This window comes from Tachypleus tridentatus, chromosome 10 (assembly GCF_004210375.1).
Source record: "Tachypleus tridentatus isolate NWPU-2018 chromosome 10, ASM421037v1, whole genome shotgun sequence".
NCBI classification, from domain to species: domain Eukaryota; kingdom Metazoa; phylum Arthropoda; class Merostomata; order Xiphosura; family Limulidae; genus Tachypleus; species Tachypleus tridentatus.
Window position 1 is genome coordinate 176,790,835 of NC_134834.1, and position 21,025 is coordinate 176,811,859.

Consider the following 21,025-nt stretch of genomic DNA (forward strand, 5'->3'; position numbering starts at 1 on the left):
AGATGTTAGATTTGCTTTTTCCTGTGCCTTCTTTCAATCTGTTGGATTTTCAGTCCAACAGTGGTAGGTTGTTGAACTCACAGCACTAGAGTCTGAGGTTCAGTTCTTTAGGATGGATGCTAAACTGACAGATGGCCCAAAATTGCTTTGATGTAACAAAGGAATTTTACTTTGCAAAATGATGTTCTAGTCAACAGTCTTTAAATGACCTATGAAAAATAGAAAGGAGGCCACTTAGGGTTAAGCTTTCTTTGAACTGTTTTCTTTTGTTGATTCTCCAAATATATGATGTTTTGGGTGTTTTCCTGGTTGCTTTTGAGCCTGAAAAGTACTTAAAGCCTGGGAGCAAATTTTTACTTTTTTCTTCATACACGGATTTTGTGGAAGGTTTACTTCTCAGTTATGTGAAGAGACGTATGTTGTTGTTTTTTTTAGAGCAAAGCCACATCAGGCTATCTGCTGGTGAAGAGATAGTTATGCCTTATTTAACATGATGTCATGAGTTAGTCTTTCACTGCCAGATTTAAATATTTTCTGGCTCTGAACTAGTAACTCTGCTCCCTGAATTTTGGGGTTCTAAGGCAGAATTTGTAGTTCACCTGAGTAATTCAGTGTCCTCTGATGGCACAGTAAGTCTATGGATTACAACTTTAAACTTCATCACTTTGTTTTTCTTTCATTTTATTTTGTTAGAATGTTATTAGGATCACCAACTTCATTGATAATTAGTTGTATCCATTGTTAACATTCATGTTGGTTCAAGTTTCAGCTTCTACTTTCCTCGCTGTTGCTATTGGAGTCTCAAATTACAGTGGTTCCTACAGGGGGTTATACTTCTGCTCTTATTTGTTGGTCCCTACATCAGCCCCACATTACATTGGTACCCAGAATATATTCTGTCTATATCCCAGGTTTCTGCTGCTCAGTTGAATCACTAGTGACATTTGTGAATGTTGTATACTTTCAGAGTTGTGTGAGCTTGATTCCAAATATTTCTAGTTGTGTGGTAACACTATCCATGGGTCCAGGGGCGTTGCAGGTCCTTGAGTCTCAATAAATCATTCAGTTCACATGTTCACCTCTGTTGTCCACCAGTCTGTAGAGTTTCTGTCTCTCCTGGTTCAATAGGATTTGGAATTTAGTTCTAATGTGATCTGTGTTTGAGTGTTCAGGAGTAGTGAGAGAGTCATGCTAATTCTTCAGAGTATTTATTCTCATCAGTTTTTGGGACTATGTAGACAGCACGTTGGTGACCAAACATTGATCATTCTCATGTATATCAATCCAAGATTCACAACTTATTCATTTCTCAGTCTTTGTTGATTTTCACTCGGACAGTAGATGTTAGTTATAGTCAGTTCCTATCTGTGCTTTGATATAGCAGTGGTATACCACCACTGTCTGTGCTTGTTGAGCACAAGAGTTGGGGACTACAGTTCTGGCTTTTTACCTTTGGGCTTGCATCAGTTTCATAGGGGTTATGCTGTACTGTATGAGATTTTTTTGTTTTTTTTCATCATCTCTATTCCATCACTCTGTGCACACACCATTCCATGGATGACTGGTTATTTATGGCACCATCTCATCAGTGTTCAGAACATCACATCCTAATTCTTCTTTCTGAAACAACCAAACCAGGCTTCATTCTCATTTAATATGTCATCAGCCTGGGTATTTTTTATCTTGTCTCTCAGTCAGGTTCAGCTGACTCCTATCTGGCTTAATGTTACAGAGTAGGTTTTTACACTCTCATCACACAAATGGTTCTTTCTCTTCTGGGAATGTGTGCATCAGTTGAATCCTTGGAAGAAGAACACAAGTGATATTTTTATTGGTTTTTATGCAACTAGGAGATCATACGCGTTGATTCATTGGTTTCCCCAGTTTTCTTAGTCTGGATCATTCTTTGATCTCTAGGGGTTATTGAATTGGAACACTACTACAATATAAGTTGCTCTACTGCCACCTTGTCTAGAGTTCCATTTCTTCAAGAAGGCCTTGCTTCAGTGATTGGGGATGTATACCAAATGTGAAGAATTCTAGGATCTGTGTACATATGAGAAGAATTCCCTACACAATGATCTTCTTGCTCTTCAACAGGCAGTGCTTCATGGTCTGAGCTTATTAATGGATAAATCATGAGGCTTCACTCTGGCAATTCTAACTTTCAGGGTCCCTTCCATGTTTTCACAGGATACCATGTGTGCTGTTATCAAAACAATTCTGTACTAGCACCCACTAGTTAAATATATTTTGTACAAGTTGCAGTGGGCTGTGTAGGAATGGGATGTTCCCTAATATCACCTAGGAACTGACCAGGTGGTATTACTGCTCTATGATGCACTATCATAAGTAAAGTTTGAGGAAATCCTGCCCATTTCTGCTTATCTTTAGATTGAATAAGTTAAGGTTGGTTTGATTTTAAAAACTTGGGGAATTTAATTCACCTATTGCAGAGTTCTCAAGGCTCACATTACCCCCACGATTCTACTAATGGAGCTATGAAGCCCTTACCAAGCCAGGTTTCCAGTCAATGGGCCTTTCCTCCAGAGTGTTAGAGTGAATTTCTCCACCCTTGTTGAAGATGAAGGCCCTCCTACCTGGGTACCTGGATGTTTTCTCAACAGCAGTATACTTATAATATGAGTTCAGATATGATGCTTAGCTGTCCTGTTGGATTGTATATGGCCATTCTTTTTGATCAATATAGATTCAGTACATTTCATGGAAGAGACTCCACTATCTTCTTGCAATTTTGAACTCAGAGTGGTCCTATCCTTGAACCATGATCAAGCACTATTGTTGCACATCCTCCCCATAATTCCAGAACCAAGTGGAATGTACCTTGCCCACATGATTGTGGAATGAGGATGATGTTTATAATTCCAGACAGGTTGAGTTCTGTTCCTTTGGTTGAGTAAAACATACATAATCATAATCATATCATTCTGAACCTGAGGTTCAGGTGAAGGACAAGGTTTGTCCACTTTAGTATTGCTTACTTTCTTGTTGTGATTTCAGTAGCTCAGAAAACACCACTCCATTGCTACAAGTTGGGATCTGCTCACAAGTTTAAATATAATCTATCACAATGTAGTCCAGTTCCCCTAGCCACCAACATTAGATATAGAGACCAAGACCCTTTAATTCCAACTCCAAGTACTGTAATATTGGCTATCTGGTTGGGGCTGGTCTATGTTGATAATCATTTGTGTACAATCCTACTCACAATACAGGAACAGAGCATACCTGTTCTGAATGTAGTGTGGTTCCACTGCTAAAGTGCCAATCTTCTGTTAATACAACTATGATCTATGCAGACACTCTATGTGTGGGAAATAACTTCACCAGCCCTTCCACCTTCTCAATATGGAATCCTAGCTATAAGTGGTAGTGGAATAAGTATGTTTCTGAAGTTAACATTTTCCTAAATTTATAATGTATTTCCAATAATACTTACCTGCATCAACACTTTCCTGCCTTCCTCCCCACCAAGTTCTGAAGTTAGAGATTGAGTCAGTCTCAAAAAGGTGATAACATTATATTATATACAGTATCAGGATTGAGGGAACACTAACATAAGTGGGGAGAGTATTATGAGATAAATTTCAGCAAATGTAATTGAGTGGGGTATAAAAGACTTGGAGTAAGTGAGTAAAAATCAGACCAATGCTTAGGTTGACAATGGAAGTTGAGTCATAGCTACAAGGGTGAGAAGAGGTAAGTATTATTGGAAATACATTTTCAAATTAGGAAAATGTTAACTTCCAACTGTTTTGGTCTAGGTTGCTACCTTCTTGTTTGAGAACCCAAATTTTAGTTAGCCAGAAGTCATAATGACTCTCTGGTTCCTTTTTACATCTCAATATGGGTATTTTGGTTTTTTTATTTCAAAGGTAACTTTACATTTTGTGAATTTTGGATTTTTACAACTAAAAATAAATTTCCAGAAGATACTTACATCTGAATAATATTACCACCCATTTCACAACAGCCATGAGATGTGTGGTTTCCGTCACACCTGTGAAATCTGGATTATACTGGGAAAGAAGAGCTTATATAATCCTTATGTAAATGTAATATGTTGCATGGAAGGGAGGTGAGAGAATGGAGAACTATGGGTAATTTGAGCATGCTCTGTATTCTGCTCAGGTCATTTAAAGTTTTAGCAACTGTTTGTTGACATCATCAGAACAACTCAACAAGGAAACACTTCTCATATTTCAGAGCCAAGTATTGGTTCAAAATTCATTTTAATTCTAAAAATGTAAAAATTCATGTTCATGAATTCTTTGAAACTTGAGTAAATATACGTTTTTGGCCTGCTTCTACTCTTTCAAGAAATGGTATATTTTATCTGGTAGCTTATTTCAAAGTGAACTAGTGATTGTATGTTTTCTATAAAATCCAACAGTTGAACAGTGATTCAATATTACTATAGCTTTTCAATGATGTATGGCTACTAAGGAAGTCTGTTGAAGTAGAGGAACCATGGGAATGGATTGAGCTTACTGTTTTAAAGAAAGAAAATGGAACTCCTCACTTGGCTTTTCATCCTGTCTGTAAGGTAAGATATCAAAAAATGTGAAGTTTTATATTAGGTTACTATCTCTCTTTAAAAATTTGAATAATTTGATTTTTTCTTGTTGTTGTTGCTGTGCTGATTAGAATAAGTCACTGAATTATATAGTTTCCCTCCACCACCTGGAAATAATGCCATTTTGTAGCTTGTCATTAGATAAAGGAGATAATTAGTAATATATATACACAAGTTCAAGATTAGAGCCCAAGTAATTTCACAGTGAAGGGTCTGAACTATTTCTTGTAGTTAATTCTGCAGTGAAAGTTGGACTCTATTTAGTTCAAAGTCTTATGCTACTCCTAGATCTGAATTATAAAATATTAAATGATGTAATTACATCATGATATCTATGAATATAAAACTTCCATTTCTGATAGAAAACAAGATAAATGACCACTCCTTGTGAGACACTGTATTGCTTTAATTTTGTTTTCTTGTCTTTTACATCTTTGGTCTTATTTTCAAAACACAAGAACAAATAGGCCTGCCATGCCCAGGTAGCTAAGGTGCTTGACTTAAATTTGAAAGTCACATGTTCAAATACTTGTCCCACCAAACATGCTCATTCTTTTCAGCTATGGGGGTATTATAATATGGTGGTCAAACTCACTATTCATTTGGAAAAAGGGCAGCCCAAGAGTTGACAGTGAGTGGTGATGGCTAGTTACCTTACCTCTAGTCTTTCACTGCTAAATTAGGATGGCTTGCCCAAATAGTCCTTGTGTAGCTTTGTGCAAAAGTCAAACCAAACAAAATATTTTTAAAGATTGAGATAAGGACAGTTAATGGTAAACTAATGAATATGAAAGAACATTGTGTCTGAAAAGAGTCACTCTCCTTTGTCATTAAATGTAGCCTTTATCTTGCTTTATCTTGATAGTTGTCTTAGATATATAGTTTTATAGATATAGTTTTACTACACTAGTAAAGCATGTATTAGAAATAAATTAAAGGATATTTTTTGTTGTGGCCACTCTATTTGTTGTATTTGGCTTGAAAAATAACTTTTATAGGCTACATATTTATATGTGCATTTGTTATATTGTGAGTGTGTCAAATTCATGTATTATCTTTATTTTTTGCATAGGTTGGAAACCATGTAGTGGTACTAAGTCGAGGACAACAGTATCGATCCTCTCCTTCTTGTCTACCTCAAGTTTTGAGAGTTCCATCCAGGATATGGGTTCCCCCACAAGCAGATAGCAGGTATGTAAAAACTATGCTGGTTTTATTACTTTGTAGGAGATACTGCCAATGGATTTTAGAACTGTTTTTTTCCAGTAAAGTTTGTTTGTATTTAACTGTTTGTATAAAATTAGTTCAATAACCTTTAGGTTTATCAAGTCTAGTAAGTACGATAACATAACTCCTTTTTGTTGAACATATTGTTAAGTTTGTTGTATTCAACTAATTTACACAAATAAGAGAACATGTTAGTTATTGAAAATGAACTATACATATTAGACTTAAATTGATGTAGACTAAAAATATTACACTATGCACTTGACAAAAATAATTGTATTGCTATTTTGAAAGGTAATTTACTATTAAATCTATGCTAATCTTACCGTGCTTATATAGTTTGGATGAGGAAGTTGAATGTTTCAGTTTGCAAAATAAACTGTCAAAGAAAATTTGTTAAATTTAAAACTGATTGAACACATAGATTGAAACCTTCATAATAATGATATAAAGTAGAAAGTCTGAGACAAAAGGAACTGTTTTATTATTTTTTCAAAATAATTGCATAAAAACCTCAAATATTATAAAAGTGCAAAATCAAATAATAATGTTTTTTCAAGCAGAAACTACACACTATTTAGAAAGTATGTTCCAAACTTCATGTAATTGAGTTAAGCATTTTTAGTACGAGAATATAAAAGACTAACACTTTTGTGATCATTATAAGATTAATACATGAAATCAATAAAGATTTGTTTAAATCATCTTTTCACGTATGTATGTAAAACTGAATGCATTCTGGGTTAATGTAGTAATGCCAAATGAATCTTGTAAACAACGCTTGATAAAAGAATTTGCCCAATCTTGTAGGCTATATCTATATTCTCTTACCATGGACACATCCAAACAACTTTATATCTGTAACATTTTCTAGCTTCATTCATTTTACTGATTTTGGAAGCATCCTGCAAATTATATTGTGGGGTGTAAGCTACTTGGTTGTGAAGAAGACAGCTGCCAAATTTGGGCCGTTTAGGAATATCCCACTAAATAAAGCACATTATGGGAGCTTAAGAGTTTATTCAAGCAACCATTTGATTATTTAATTATTATTCATGTGAGACTAGTGAATGGAGGTTAAAACTATTAGATGGTGTATCCCACTAGAGGGTGGGTCTCACTTCTGCAGCCACCTCCAAAACCTAGGGTACATTTTATATCCCACATTATAACCTGCACCCTGAGGATCCTTTCAATTGGTGCACCCCTCGGTGTGGATTCCAGTATGTGGTGAGGGGACCTCCCAGGGAAGGTTTTGTTATTTCAGCTTACCTTCTCTGGGATCTAAACATCCACCCACGTGTTTGCTGGGTGTGGCGACCCATGAAGGCGAGGAGAAGATCCTGATGGTTGAGGAGTCCAACCCTAACACACCACTTTAGCCTTGAATTCCTTTAGATAGGCGGCCTTGGGATGGCTCCCCTTGGGTCAGTCGGCTGGTCCACTTGGGCTAGGATCAACCAAGTACCAGTGTTGTATATTCTCAACAGGGGTTGTGGACATTGTATCTGGTGCTGGTGTTTGGGTACAGTGCTCACGAAACCCTGGTGTTGCTGCAGCATCCTTGTTTGACATTGTAGTGTGTCCCCTTGTAGGGCTCTGTGGTGGGTGGGGCTTGTGGGCACTGAAATTTACTTTTTTTAATATGGATCCTTCAAATAAAAACTTAAATAAAATAGTGAAAAAACAATCCACAGGTAAACAACCATGTCTTGAAGATTCTGAACAGCAGTCTTCAATATCTGTAACACCTGTTGTACCTCATTTTCTTGTCCTACATTCTCTTTCAGACAAACCTTTAGGGCAAATACCTCCCTTTTTCATTCAGCAGGGACAAGAGGGACTTGCTGGCTCTCCAAAGTCAGTAAAGAAGCTTTGATCTGGTGACATATTGGTGGAAAAATCCACATCTCAACACAGTGGACTCCTCTTGCATTCAAAGGCAACTGGGATATACGTATTGAGGTTACACCAGTGCTACTTTGAATTCATCACAAGGAGTTATTGTTGAGAGGGATTTGAAGAACATCCCCAGTCAGAGATTCTCGCTGATTTTCCACTCAAGAAGTTTCTGCAGTGAGATATATCTCCACACAGAAAGATGGAATTACGATGCCAACCAATATCCTCGTTCTGACATTTACATTACCACGTCCACCTGCCACCATTAAAGCGGGTAATCTTAATTGCAGGGTACAGTCATACATTCCAAACCCTCTCAGATGTTTTCAGTGTTGGTGGTTCGGTCACTCCAAGATGTCATGTCATGGTTCCTTGATGTATGCTCATTGTGGTGGGAAGGACCATGATGTTTATGAGTGTGAAATGGACTCTCATTATGTCAATTGCAATGACTCTCACCAGTCCTTCTTTCATACTTGCCCTAAATGGTTGGAAGAAAAAGAGGTGCAGCATTTGAAAACAATTCATAACATTACTTATCCTGAGGCTCGAAAGTTGCTGTCCACCACTTCATCTCGGACACATGCTGCTGTACTTCATTCCACTACTACAGTGGGAGTGCAGACAGACCTCTCTGTGCCTCCAAAAGAATCATTCTCAAAACAAATAAGTCTTTTGACCTCCATGTTTAAAAAAGTTGATAAATCAACTTCAACGCCCATCTCTGTCCCTTACATACGTTCCAACAAATCCCAAAATCCGCTTCCTATGGTTCTGGGTGCAGGAATTTCCTTAGATACATCTTCTCCCACCCCAAGATGCAAAACAATCATTTGTTCATGTCCTCAGTCACTGGAATCTTCTTCCAACAGCAAAGACTTGCCAAATCTACCCATGACAGGATCCATGGAGGTTGATAGATCTCCCTCGAATAAAGACAGTAAAGAAAACAGACGTTGTCATAAGCAGAAGGGTTCTCCACCCAATTTGCCTACACATAAGTAAAAATTTGTCACCTTGATACAATGGAACTGTCGAGGTTTACGTTCTAATCTAAATGACATCAAAATACTGACTGCTTCCTACCATCCATTATGTCTCTCTTTACAAGAAACATTTCTGAAACCTGTCGATACAGTCACCTTTCAGTGGTTTTCTTTGTGCAGAAATGACAGGCTGTGTGATGGACAAGTGCATGGAGGGGTGGCACTGTTGGTTGATCAGCAAGTACTCACCCTGTCTTTACCACTCGACACACCCTTGGAGGCTGTAGCCATCTGTGTTTCCTTGGGTCATACCATCACTGTTTTTTCTCTCTACCTACCTGTTGCCTGGAAAGACATATGATCAATCAGACCTTCATGCTCTCATTGAACAGTTGCTGTCTTCCTTTCTAATCCTGGGGAACGTTAATGGACATCAACCCCTTGGGGGAGGTACTGATATTAATAGGAGGGGTTGCTCTGTAGAGCATATGCTCTCTGATAACAACCTTTCTCTTTTCATTACTGGTTCTTTTACTTATTTCCATGCACCTAGTCAGTCCTTTACTGCTACTGATTGCTCAGTTTGCCTCCCTTCACTATTCTCCCATTTTTCATAGAAGGTTGACAGTGATCATTTTCCTCTAATTTTGCGAGAGACTGGCCGTGGTCGATGCCACTTGACCCCCATGCCCCAGTGGAAGCTTAATCATGCAAACTGGCCCTCTTTCACTGCTCTTGTAAAACTTGATCCTGCTATCAATAGAAGACCGTGTTGCAGCAATAACTGACTGTAATATACAAGCAGCTGCTCAATGTATTCCTAACACCTGTACATGTTTTCCATGATATCCTTGTCCGTGGTGGGAATCCTGTCTGCCACATGGCATGGAAGGCTCAAAAACAGGCCTGGGATACTTTCTGTATATATCCCACACTCTCCAACCACAATGCTTTCCAGCAGGCCCGTGAACATGCTCGGTAGGTAAGGCATTAAAGCCAGAAGGAATCTTGGATTAAGTTCACAACCATCATATCTTCTACCACCAGTTCCAAAGTCATATGGTACAAGATTCAAAAGGTCAGTAGGCAATATAATTCCGTCCCCCTATCGATCTTGCTCTCTGATGGCCAGAAAGTAGCTAATACCCAGAGCATCACCGATACTCTAGGTAAAAGCTTTTGCCAGGTATCTAGCACTTCTGCTTCTTCATCCACCTTCTTAACCATCAAGACTCAGGCAGAGTGATCATCTCTTTCCTTTCGACCTGATTGTGTCTATGACTATAATCGTCCCTTTACACTGGTGGAACTCAAACTGGCCCTTCATCAGTCTGACAGTACATCGGTTGGACCTGGTGATGTACATTATGAAATGCTGCACCATCTATCTCCTGCTTCTCTTGCTATTATTCTGATTGTTTTTAACAGGATCTGACAGGAGAATGTTTTTTCCTGATATCTCATGCCAGGCTATTGTTTTACCTTTCTCTAAGCCTGGGAAGGATCTCAAGATTCCTTCAAACTATTGCCCAATTGCTTTGATTAGCTGTTTCTGTAAGACCTTAGAGAGGATGGTTAATGCTTGTCTTGTCTGATTCCTCGAATCAAACAACCTTCTCTCGCCCACACAGTGTGGATTCTGATAACAACACTCTACTGTGGACCACATGATTTGACTTAAGGCATCAATCAGAGAAGCCTTTCTCAAACAACAACATCTTGTATCAATATTCTTTGACATTGAGAAGGCTTATGATACAACATGGAGGTATGGCATCTTGTGAGACCTCTGTATATATGTGGGTTATGTTGGCATTTGCCCATTTTTATTAAAATTTTTTAATAGACAGGAGATTTCAAGTTCATGTGGGTTCGACACTTTCCTGTTTTTTTCTACAGGAACGTAGAGTCCCTCAGGGCTATGTTTTGAGTGTCACACTTTTCAGTATAAAGATTAATGTCATCACTGAACAACTTCCTCTTACTGTTGCAAACAGGCTCTTTGTCAACGACTTTCACATCTCATGTCAGTTGTCGAACATGAGTTTATTGAAGGGCAGTTACAGACTGCCCTCAGTCATTTACTGAAGTGGATCACAGCAAATGACTTTAACTTTTCTCTCACTAAAACCATTTGCATGCACTTTTGCCACCAGTGGGGTATTCACCCTGATCCTGAACTCCGTATTGGTGAAGTTGTGCTGCCTGTTGTCCTTGAGACAAAGTTCTTGGGGCTTATCTTTGAACATAAGCTGACCTTTATACCACACATCAAGCAGCTCCGGGTCAAATGTGCAAGAACACTGATCATCCTCCATGTTCTCTCTTCCACCACTTGGGGAGTGGATTAATGTTTTGTGCTAAAGATATATCGTGCTCTTATTCAACTTAAACTTGACTATGGCTTTGACAGGGTCTTGGCCTTAAAGATGCTGGACTCCATTCACTGTTAAGGGCTTCGGCTCGGTCCAGGGGGGCTTTCCACACTTCCCCAGTTCAGAGATTATACATAGAATCTCATGAACCTTTGCACCTGTGCCATTTGCAACTGTCTTTACTGTATGCTTTGAAATTTCATTCCTTATTAAAACATCCCACCTTGGGTTGTGTTTTTCTTCCTCAGTGGGCCATGTTTTTCAGAACAGATGATCTTCAATTGCTCCTTTTGGCCTTCGTATCCAGGTTCAGTTAGATGAATTGGGTCTGTTCTTGGATAACATTGCTATACCCACTGGTCAGCCCATCCCACCATGACTTCTTACAGTCCCCAAATGTGACCTATCTTTAAGTCATCTGAGAAAAGCAGACACTTCTGATTGGAAATACTGTCTGTTATTCACTGAACATTTTTTAACCATCATTCCATTCCTATTTATACAGATGGTTCAAAATCAGGTGACTGTGTTGGGTCTGCCATGGTTTGTTGTGGTTCGGTGGTTGCATGCAGAGTGCCCTCTACAGCTTCTGTGTTCACTGCTGAACTGTATGCCATTTCTCTTGCCCTGGATCACATAGAAGCTAAGTAATACTCAAATTGTACTATTTATACTGACATGCTTAATTCTCTACTGGCCCTGGAATCGCTTCATGTTGGTTCACACCTTATTCTTGCCGATATTCAAAACTGACTCGGCTGTTACTCTTTTACATCTCCTTCTATCCAGTTTCTCTGGATACCGGGCCACGTTGGTATTCACGGGAACGAGCTTGCAGACACAGCAGCTAAATCTATCTGCTCTGGCACTATTATCTCGGTGCCTGTTCCATACGTGGACTATGGTCTTGTATTCAAGGATCTGCTCTGTGCAAGCTGGCAGTCGACTTGGAGTGAGCAATGGGAAAACAAGCTTTTCCAAATAAAACCCTATATTGGACTTTGGCTGTCTTGCTTCTGTAAGGATCAGAAAGAGAAAGTTGTTTCTAACTAGACTACGCATTGGTCACAGTTTTTTAACTCATTGTTTTCTTTTATTTGGGACTGATGTACCAATGTGTAATTTGTGTAACACTCAGATCACTATAAACCACATTTTACTTTCTTGCCATCGTTACGACTCTCAACGATGGCACCCTTTTAAACATGTTCTGTCCCAAGGTTTGTCCATAATGTTAGACAGTGTTGTTGGTGATGGTGACACTGTCTACCTTGGAAATATTTTTGTTTTTTTAAAGGCCATTAATCTTTTTAATGCAATTTAAGTTTTTTTAATTTATACATTAGACCTTTTTTAATGTGATACCATTTTAAGTATCACAGTCCATCTAGTTTGATTTGAAATTAGAAAATGGCTGTAACATCAAATAACTCGAAACCAGGACTGGAAAGGCCAACTTCAGGTGACTAATGCTACTATTTGAACTACCCATTAGTCATTCTGGCATGTTATTATTAAAATTTTGCTACAAGTCTTTTAAACTTTTATTACTTTTTGAAAATGGCCATAACATCAAATAACTCGGAACCAGGATTGAAAAGGCCAACTTCAAGTGACTGATGGTGGTTCTTGTACTTACCTGTTAGTCTTCCTGGCAGGTTATGATAATTACCAATATGCTACAGAAAATCCTTTTCAACTTCTTTTACTGTAGTTTCTCTCTTAACATTGTAGACTAGATGTCAACATTGGTTTTATGCTATTTATGTTTTTAAACTCTGTTTTGTTTTGTGTTCATTTCCTTTTATGAATTTTACTACATTTACTCTACTTTTACCTTTTTACTGGATGTTTGGCACAGATAGCCTAGCTGCTTTGTGCCATAAAACACCAAATCAACCAACCAACCATCCAATTGGTGCAGTGTTTTTTATTTTTGTTTGGGCTTGTTTTAGTTTATAACAAACTACCATAAGTCGGATGTTTAGAACTGCTGTTTTTTAACACAGTCCTTTTGATTTTGTCTTATTTTACTTAACTCTTCAAAATGAATATTCTCTCTATATATAAATATATATGGAACTAAATACATTTTTATAAAGTCTCGAAAGGCTTGTAAAATACAAACAAAAGCACAAAACTTGTCAAGTGTAAAATTAATCTAACTAGAGTTACCAGAAAACCAGAGACTTAAAAGGTTTTTAGCTTTTGGCCTCTATGGTATGCAATGGGATTCATGTTTATGTAAAATGGACACTGAGTTGCAATAATATTACACTCCAATAGTGGTTTTATAACAGAAAATGTTTTAATACAGAAGAGTGTTATTGGCATCATTAAAAGGCAGTCAGTACTTCATAAGGCGAGATTATTTTTTGTCGTATTTCTTTTAGCAATGTGTTATAATACTTATTGTTCTTTGTAAAAAATACCTGCTCAGTTGTACTTTAGATGGGATTTTGATGTGTTAAATAATAACAGGAAGTAAAGTTACAGAAGGTTATTTAATTTCCACACTATTCATTAATGGTTCTCTTGTCTCTAATTTTATTGTTAGCTTTATTTGAATGTCATTCCTGAATGAGTAAAATAAATATTATTAGATGCATTTAATCAAGGAGATTGTTTTACTTTTAAGTATCAAATTTTTTGAAGCAGCCAGTGTAAATTTGATGGAACATGAACTGTGTTTACCTAGTTTTATTCATTTTTGGTTGTCTTACAATCATAAGATTATTTTCTATGAATTATACAAATAAAATAAAACAACCCTATTTATGAGATAAAATAATTTGAAAAATATAATTTGAGATATACTAAAACATGCATTGTACATCAGAATTGCCTTTAGGCACTGGAACATGTGGCCCTGTGCCCTGATTCTATTTGACAGTGCCTGAATACCCAATTGGTGTCTTAAAAAATCAGAATAGAAAACTGTGATAAATACCTTACTGAAATGCCAAAAATTATCATGCCTATGGGCCTTAGCTCTCAATATTTTAAGTATCTAGTGAAACCTCTGTGTAACTTTGCCATATTAATCCAGTTTAAAATACCAAGAAGTTGACAAATGACAACAGAACTAAGCACATAGATAGGAATGACATCACACCTTTCTGCCCAAAAATCAATTTTAAATAACTTACATTTTTTAGTTTTAAATCATGTGTAATAACAAAGATTTTTTTCATTTATATCAAAATACCAGGCAGTGATATCTTTGTTAAGGAATGCCAGATTTAAGCTCAGTTTAAATGTTTTGTGTCATGCAATTCGAGGTATTTTTTCAAAGAAAAGTTTCTTATGAGGCTTATGATCAGTTTCACTTTCACATCTGAGAAAGTTATTTCAAATGTTGTAATGATGCATTTTTCATGCACTAATGTATTTCATTCACAACTGTAGATATTTTGGATGTAATATTAAAGAAGAATGCAACCCATTAATGCATAGAATCATTTCGTTCCTGTAATTCATAATAAAACATCTACATTGCTGTAGGAAGTATTTTTGGAGTAGTCAGGCCATTGCTATTTCTCAGGGGGTCTGGAGCCATGATCCCCAGAAAAGTTCTGAAAATTTAATGTTATGAGATTATCTCTTAAGCCATTTTAACTATAAATACTATATATACACAACATAATATATTGAATTAAAAGAAGCAAGTTTTAATACATAAGTTGTAGCTTTAAATGCTATGAAAATCTGGTCCAGCCATGGCCCGATTGCCCATACTGCTTTATATTGCCATGATCTAAGTTGCAACTTGTTACTTACAATGCCATAAAAGTTGGTTTAGTACACTGTGAAAGCTATTTTACTTGACATGTGATAGGTATCAAATTACTCAAGATTATCTGTGATTTAATAAGGTTCCTATGGTTAAGGTGTCAAAATATGCAGAGGCAAAAGTGGAAGATTTAATAAGTTGTTTGGTTATTGATAATATCTTGATTTATTATTAATAAAAAAAAATACTGTTTCACTAGTTTACCTATATATTTTACTCATAAAATATGATTTACTTAAGTGACACACATTAGTTACTTGTGTTATAAACATAGCATGTAGTTGTGAAATGATGGAGTCAGTCAAAGCTTCCTTTAAGTTACTTGTTTTCAAAAGGACAAAAGATAGATATTTTATTTCAAAATTAAAATAAGTGTAGAAGGAAATAATTGAAATGTGAACCAGGCTTACTATAACATTATGTAATACAGATTCTCTATGTGTACATCTACCTCACTGATTTATGAATTAATTCTCCTTAGAAATATATAATTTATATGTGTGTGTGTATTCCATTAGTAAGCACCAAACATTCAGTTAATGTGTTGTCATGCAATTATGACAGTAAAGTCTCACTTATCAGCAGAGATTTATTTATTCTGAATGTCACCTGAGTGTAAGGAAGCCTAGTTACTACTGATATGCTCATGGTTGGGTTTTTTTCATGTTTCACTTGTTCCAGTGTTAGTTAGATCAGTAATTAGCTAATTTGCATCCAAATACTATTGCTACCTTATCCTACACATGAGTAACAACCCACATTTCCTGTTCTACATGAAGTGGGACAGTGCTTTGCACATGTACTGTAGCATGAAGTTTCCAAAGTCACATAGGAAGCACTTCCTTCTGTTTCTAGGCCTCATTCAAGAAGCAGTCATCAACAGGAAGTATGCTTGAATGGAAAGAAAGGTGTACTAAAACGTCAGAAAGTGGACAGTCAGTTTCCAGTCTCAAGTAGTGATGAGGATGAAAAGTCCCAGTCGAAAGAGCAAGCAAAAAAATTAGTTTTTACAAACAGGAGTCAGACACAAGCTACATGTGATACTACCCCTGGCAAACCTGGCCCTTCTCATGAGATTAAAACATCAGAGACACTTGGAACTTCCACTAGTCATAAACAGGAAATTAGTCCTAGGCCTATTCTCTCCATAAGGCCAAATGCTCAAAGTAACAGACAACGGCAGTTGGAAAGTCTCGAAAGGATGGAGCAACGAATCAGACGTCTCAGAGCAGGATCGAAATCATGGTAATATATCATATTTACCGTAAAGCTCTTTTTATGAGCATTTATATAAGTGGAGACATATTGATATTTTAATGTTAGTTGTTACCTAGAACTTCTTTTTAAAAACATGCAAGTAATTATTATAATAATTGAAATATACTTCTGAAAATAAACTTTTGTCACATTATTGTGTTAAAGAGCATACTAAAGTAAATTGGACTCGCATCACTAAAAACCAGGTTTCGATACTTGTGGTGGGTAGAGCACAGACAGCCCATTGTGTATCTTTGTGCTTAATTATAAACACACAAACAAACGTAAATCTATAAGTTTTTATTTATTTGCAATAATATTTGTATTTTATTTGTATATGAAATACCTCTGTATTTATGAGATTGGATACCTTTTGTACACAGTATGCTTTACATGTGTATAATGTTCAATTTTATTTTTTTCCACAAATAGTATAACAGGTTAAATGTTGTGATAATTCCCAGTTGTAAAATTTACTATGTTATCACATATTTTTTTTGTCCTTTTGTTGTAAGGAAATAATTTCATCTGGTTACAAAACATTAAAGATTTGACATTTGAAATTTCAACTCATTTAAAGCATTGGTTGGTACTTATGTTCGATATTTTTTACATGGAGTAGTTTTTTACGTCTTTTATAATATCATTATTTTGCAGCAGTGTCCTGCAAGGAAACTATTGTTGACTCTCATGAGATGATAATGTTGCCACACATACTGCTGAAAGTAGGTGATACCTAGAAATTATAACAGTGTAATACTACTTTCAAATGTTGTATCATGATTTGGGTGAATATGTTATGAGAGGATCCACAATAAAAGCCCTCAGTTGCACATCAGTTAACCTGAGTGGGCACAGAACATGGTGTAGCTTTGCACTTAACAACAAACAAACAGAAAGGCAACATGTTGAATGCATACTTGAAATTTCTATCATACACTTGTGTTGTTGTTTTAAAATCCAGATTGACTATATTATTATGTTTTATAAGTTGATGATTTATCAGTTTTGTAACTGTACACCTTTTCCTTTGGTTCATCAGCATGAACCACATAAAAGGTTACATCTTGTGTAATTGTACATATTTTTTTCTAGTACCTACCCAAGTGGAAGAAGACAACAAAGGATATCAAGCCCTTCAAGGAATGCTATGTGTATATATGTGCTGGATATAGGTGAAGCAACCGAGAAAAGGTCTGTATCGTGGGTCCCCTTCCCAACAGAAAGTCCTATGTCATTTGGTCCTGAAGAGATGATCCTGTTTTCATTAGTTCTGGGACGTGGTGAACTTATTATGTTTGGTGGGATACAGAAAGATTTAGTTTCCAAACGACAGGAAGGAGAAGCAGTTCCAGATGTTGTTTCTAACTCTCTACACTTCATTTGTCCAGAGCAGTTCAGTCTCTGATAATCAGAAGGTGGTTTAGAGCTAATGGTTCTTCTGCTCATCCAAAGAAAAGAACTTTTCTATTAATATAATGGATATGTCACTCCATTATCCAAATGCGTCTTTTTTTCTAATTACACCAAAAAATTTTCCAAATAATTTCACTGTTGATGAGATTAAAGAAATCTTATTGTAGTGCATATGTACATGTACCAAGTATAAAATATACTGTATAAACTTATCACTCTGTCCTCGAAAACTTTGGATTCAGAATTGTGTCTGAAGTCAATTACCACTACTAGAGAATTCTGGAAATTATTTAAACACAATGTGGAACTCAAATGTTCTAAAAATCTTGTAGTTGAGGGTATTTTTAGCCAATCTTATATGCCCATTAAAGGGTTAAAACAACTAACTAACTAATAATAATATTTAAGAAACAAATTAGTGGGGATTTCAAAGAGATTTGTTAATTTTCTTTAGATAACTTTTGTATACATTATCACATTAGAATTTTTAAATTTCATTATGGATATGAAGCTACCCTACAAATACCTAAAAAATTATGGTACCAAAAAACATTAATTGAGGCCTTTCAAGAAGAGTGGTGCATGAAAATTTATTATTTTAATCTCTTTAACAGCTCATTTATTAATTTTTTTTTGGCTTATGATAAACAGTTATTTAAAAGTATTAAAATTCTTTGAAAACGAATGTAGAATTTAGTAAAAGAAACAGCTGATTGAAAGAATACGTTTTTTATTGATGTTCTGTTATATTGTTTAAATACTAATGTAACTTCCAAGTTTAACATCGTTTTTTTTTTATATAGATAGGTGCGATCACCAATATCAACATATGTTCAGTAATTATTGAAAGACACTTTTTTTTTCCAATATTTGTGTATTTTGTTTTCCCTTCATGATAAATAAAGAGATTTTCCAAGATGTGTTACAACCAGCCATACTCCTCCATTATCAACCTGAGTAAAAAATATGATGTATTTGTTTTTTACTTAAGAAAATGTTTCCTCAGTAGCTCAGTAGTATATTTTATAATGCTAAAAATTGAGCTTTCTTACCCACACTGGGTAGAACACAGCTCAACAAGCAAACATAAATAACATTGGTTTGATTATCGTTTTATATATATAAAAAAAACAACAAAAGCTGTGAAGTAGAACTATCATTAAGGTATGCAGTATTTCAACTTTCAGTCAAATAATTAATTACTAAACAAGTACAATAATTTACAAAAATGGATACGTTCAAATGTTGAAGGATTGTTTTTGTAAATTTTTAAGGGTAGATTAGATATAAGCTGTAACTGTTTGTTTTGGGATTTTGCACAAAGCTACTCGAGGGCTATCTGTGTTAGCCGTCCCTAATTTAGCAGTGTAAGACTAGAGGGAAGGCAGCTAGTCATCACCACCCACTGCCAACTCTTGGGCCACTCTTTTACCAACGAATAGTGGGATTGACCGTCACATTATAACGCCCCACGGCTGGGAGGGCGAGCATGTTTGGCGCGACGCGGGCGCGAACCCGCGACCCTCGGATTACGAGTCGCGCGCCTTACGCGCTTGGCCATGCCGAGCCTATAAGCTGTAACAAGAAATTTTACTGTTTTGCTTAAACTTAGTAATTAGAAGCTTGAAATCTAACTAAAGTTTCTGTTGAAACTTACCTTGAAATTATTTTATTGTACATACAGTTTGTAAGGGATATCACATAGTAATGACAAGAAAAATTCAATAAAACCATCACTTTCTAAATGTAGCATATTGGCCATAACCTTAACAAAACTCATTGATTTTTAATTTATTGCATACTATAGGTTACCAGTTCTCCTGCATCTTGTTTTAAATGTAGATGATTAACCTTATTTCTGAGAAATTAAAGATGATAAATTCTGTGGAAGTTTTCTTAACTTGTTTGTTCAAACTTTCAGCTTGTCTTCTACAGTTGTTGACCAACTACATTATATTAAAATACTTTTACATCTTAAGCATGTTGTTGCAGTTCATATCACCATGTATAGTCATGCTTTACCTGATGACTGTACATCTTGAAAACAGCCCTTGCGAATGGCTTCATTGTAACTCTACTGTCATTCCAGTTGTCACTGGAACCTAAAGATGACCTCGGACGGTCGAAACTTTATTCTCTCCTTATCAGTAAAAGTGTTAATACCCATACCAGCTGGTCTGAGATAGATTTTTATTTCAAATGGTTTCTCATTCACCTCCCAGCCACCAGGCTCAAAGCTTCCTTTCATTATTCTTTTTGATGCATGGGTACTTTATCTACCTGTCTGGTAATATCAGGTCAGCAGAGCAGATTTCCCAACTGGGAAGTCAGTACCTTGACTCCTCCAAAAAAGTAACATCATATCTTTGTTATTAGGAATCAAAAAACATAAACATAAATTTTCAGTACCCTGATTGTTCCGAAAAAGTAACAATATATATTTGCTTTTTAGAATCAAAAACTGTAAACAATTTTTTCATTGCAACTAGTGTTTTTACTTTTCTAACGTATATTACATAAGATAAAAAAAATTAAAATAAGCAATAAGTTTTCACGATTCTTATGATGAGCAAAAGCACTGATCATCTCTTCCATTTTGTTCTCCAGCACAAAATTTATTTCCCGTTCAATATTCAAAATGGCGACACGAGACAGTCTTTCTTGTCCAGTGGTAGAACGTAACTAAGTTCTGATTTAACGTAAAGCAGAGAATGATCTTTCAGCTGGAACAGTACTGAATATTTATGCCAACTGAGAAGGAGTTGAGAGATGCCATACTCATAAACCCATTTTGATAAATTATATCCTGAAAACAAATGGGGATTTTGTTTTTCTTTATCGAGAAGACCAACCACAGTCTTTCTTTCTGAAGATAATTGATTCTCATTTAGTCCATAGAAGTCACGAAGTAATGAGACATCATCTGTAGCATCTTCTTTTTCTGGTTGCATTATGACACAAGAGAGACTGCAAAGAATATTTTGATCATTTTTAAAAGCTTGAACAGTGGGAAAGAAGATGGCGTCTCTTGCATAAGAGGTTGGACCATCAAAATCTTCAGTAGCAGATGCAAATCCAGCTTCTAAGGCATGTTCTGTCAGTATTCGGTGGCGAGGAATAGTCATTTCTTTGAAACTGATATCTTGTTTTTCGTTAATTATTTATTTTATGTCTTTCATCAAATTTGTGGCTTCATCCCATAGATTTGAAAATTTTTCGTTTGTCGCTAGTGATTTAAGGTTGTTGATTGTCGCATCAGCAGGTTTTCTCGCAAAAAAGACATCCGTTTTTTTTTCTGATTGAAGATAAGTTGATAAAGATGAAGTTTCACTTACATTTTTTTCAAGACTAGGAGAGTGATGATGAATTCTAAGTCACAGATTGAAACTAAAAGGCCTTTACCCGTGACTGAAGTACTGGAATCGTTTGAAACAATTTAAAAAAAAAGCTAAAATTGTAACTTCAATACGTT

At 36.0% G+C, this 21,025-nt stretch overlaps 1 protein-coding gene across 2 annotated transcripts in view; it reads left to right on the top strand.

The window, feature by feature from the left end:
* The window catches only part of LOC143230999 (F-box only protein 42-like), a 37,359-nt gene extending 18,884 nt beyond the window's left edge, over positions 1-18,475 (top strand). Inside the window, exons 7-10 of one of the 2 annotated variants that reach the window (XM_076465420.1) lie at positions 4,442-4,567; positions 5,670-5,788; positions 15,736-16,125; positions 17,233-18,475. In XM_076465420.1, coding sequence (XP_076321535.1) covers positions 4,442-4,567; positions 5,670-5,788; positions 15,736-16,125; positions 17,233-17,545 — 948 coding nt within the window. In that variant the 3' untranslated portion in view covers positions 17,546-18,475. The remainder of the gene's footprint in view (positions 1-4,441; positions 4,568-5,669; positions 5,789-15,735; positions 16,126-17,232) is intronic. The other variant, XM_076465421.1, reaches the window with a different exon arrangement.
* The last annotated feature ends 2,550 nt before the right edge of the window (positions 18,476-21,025 follow it).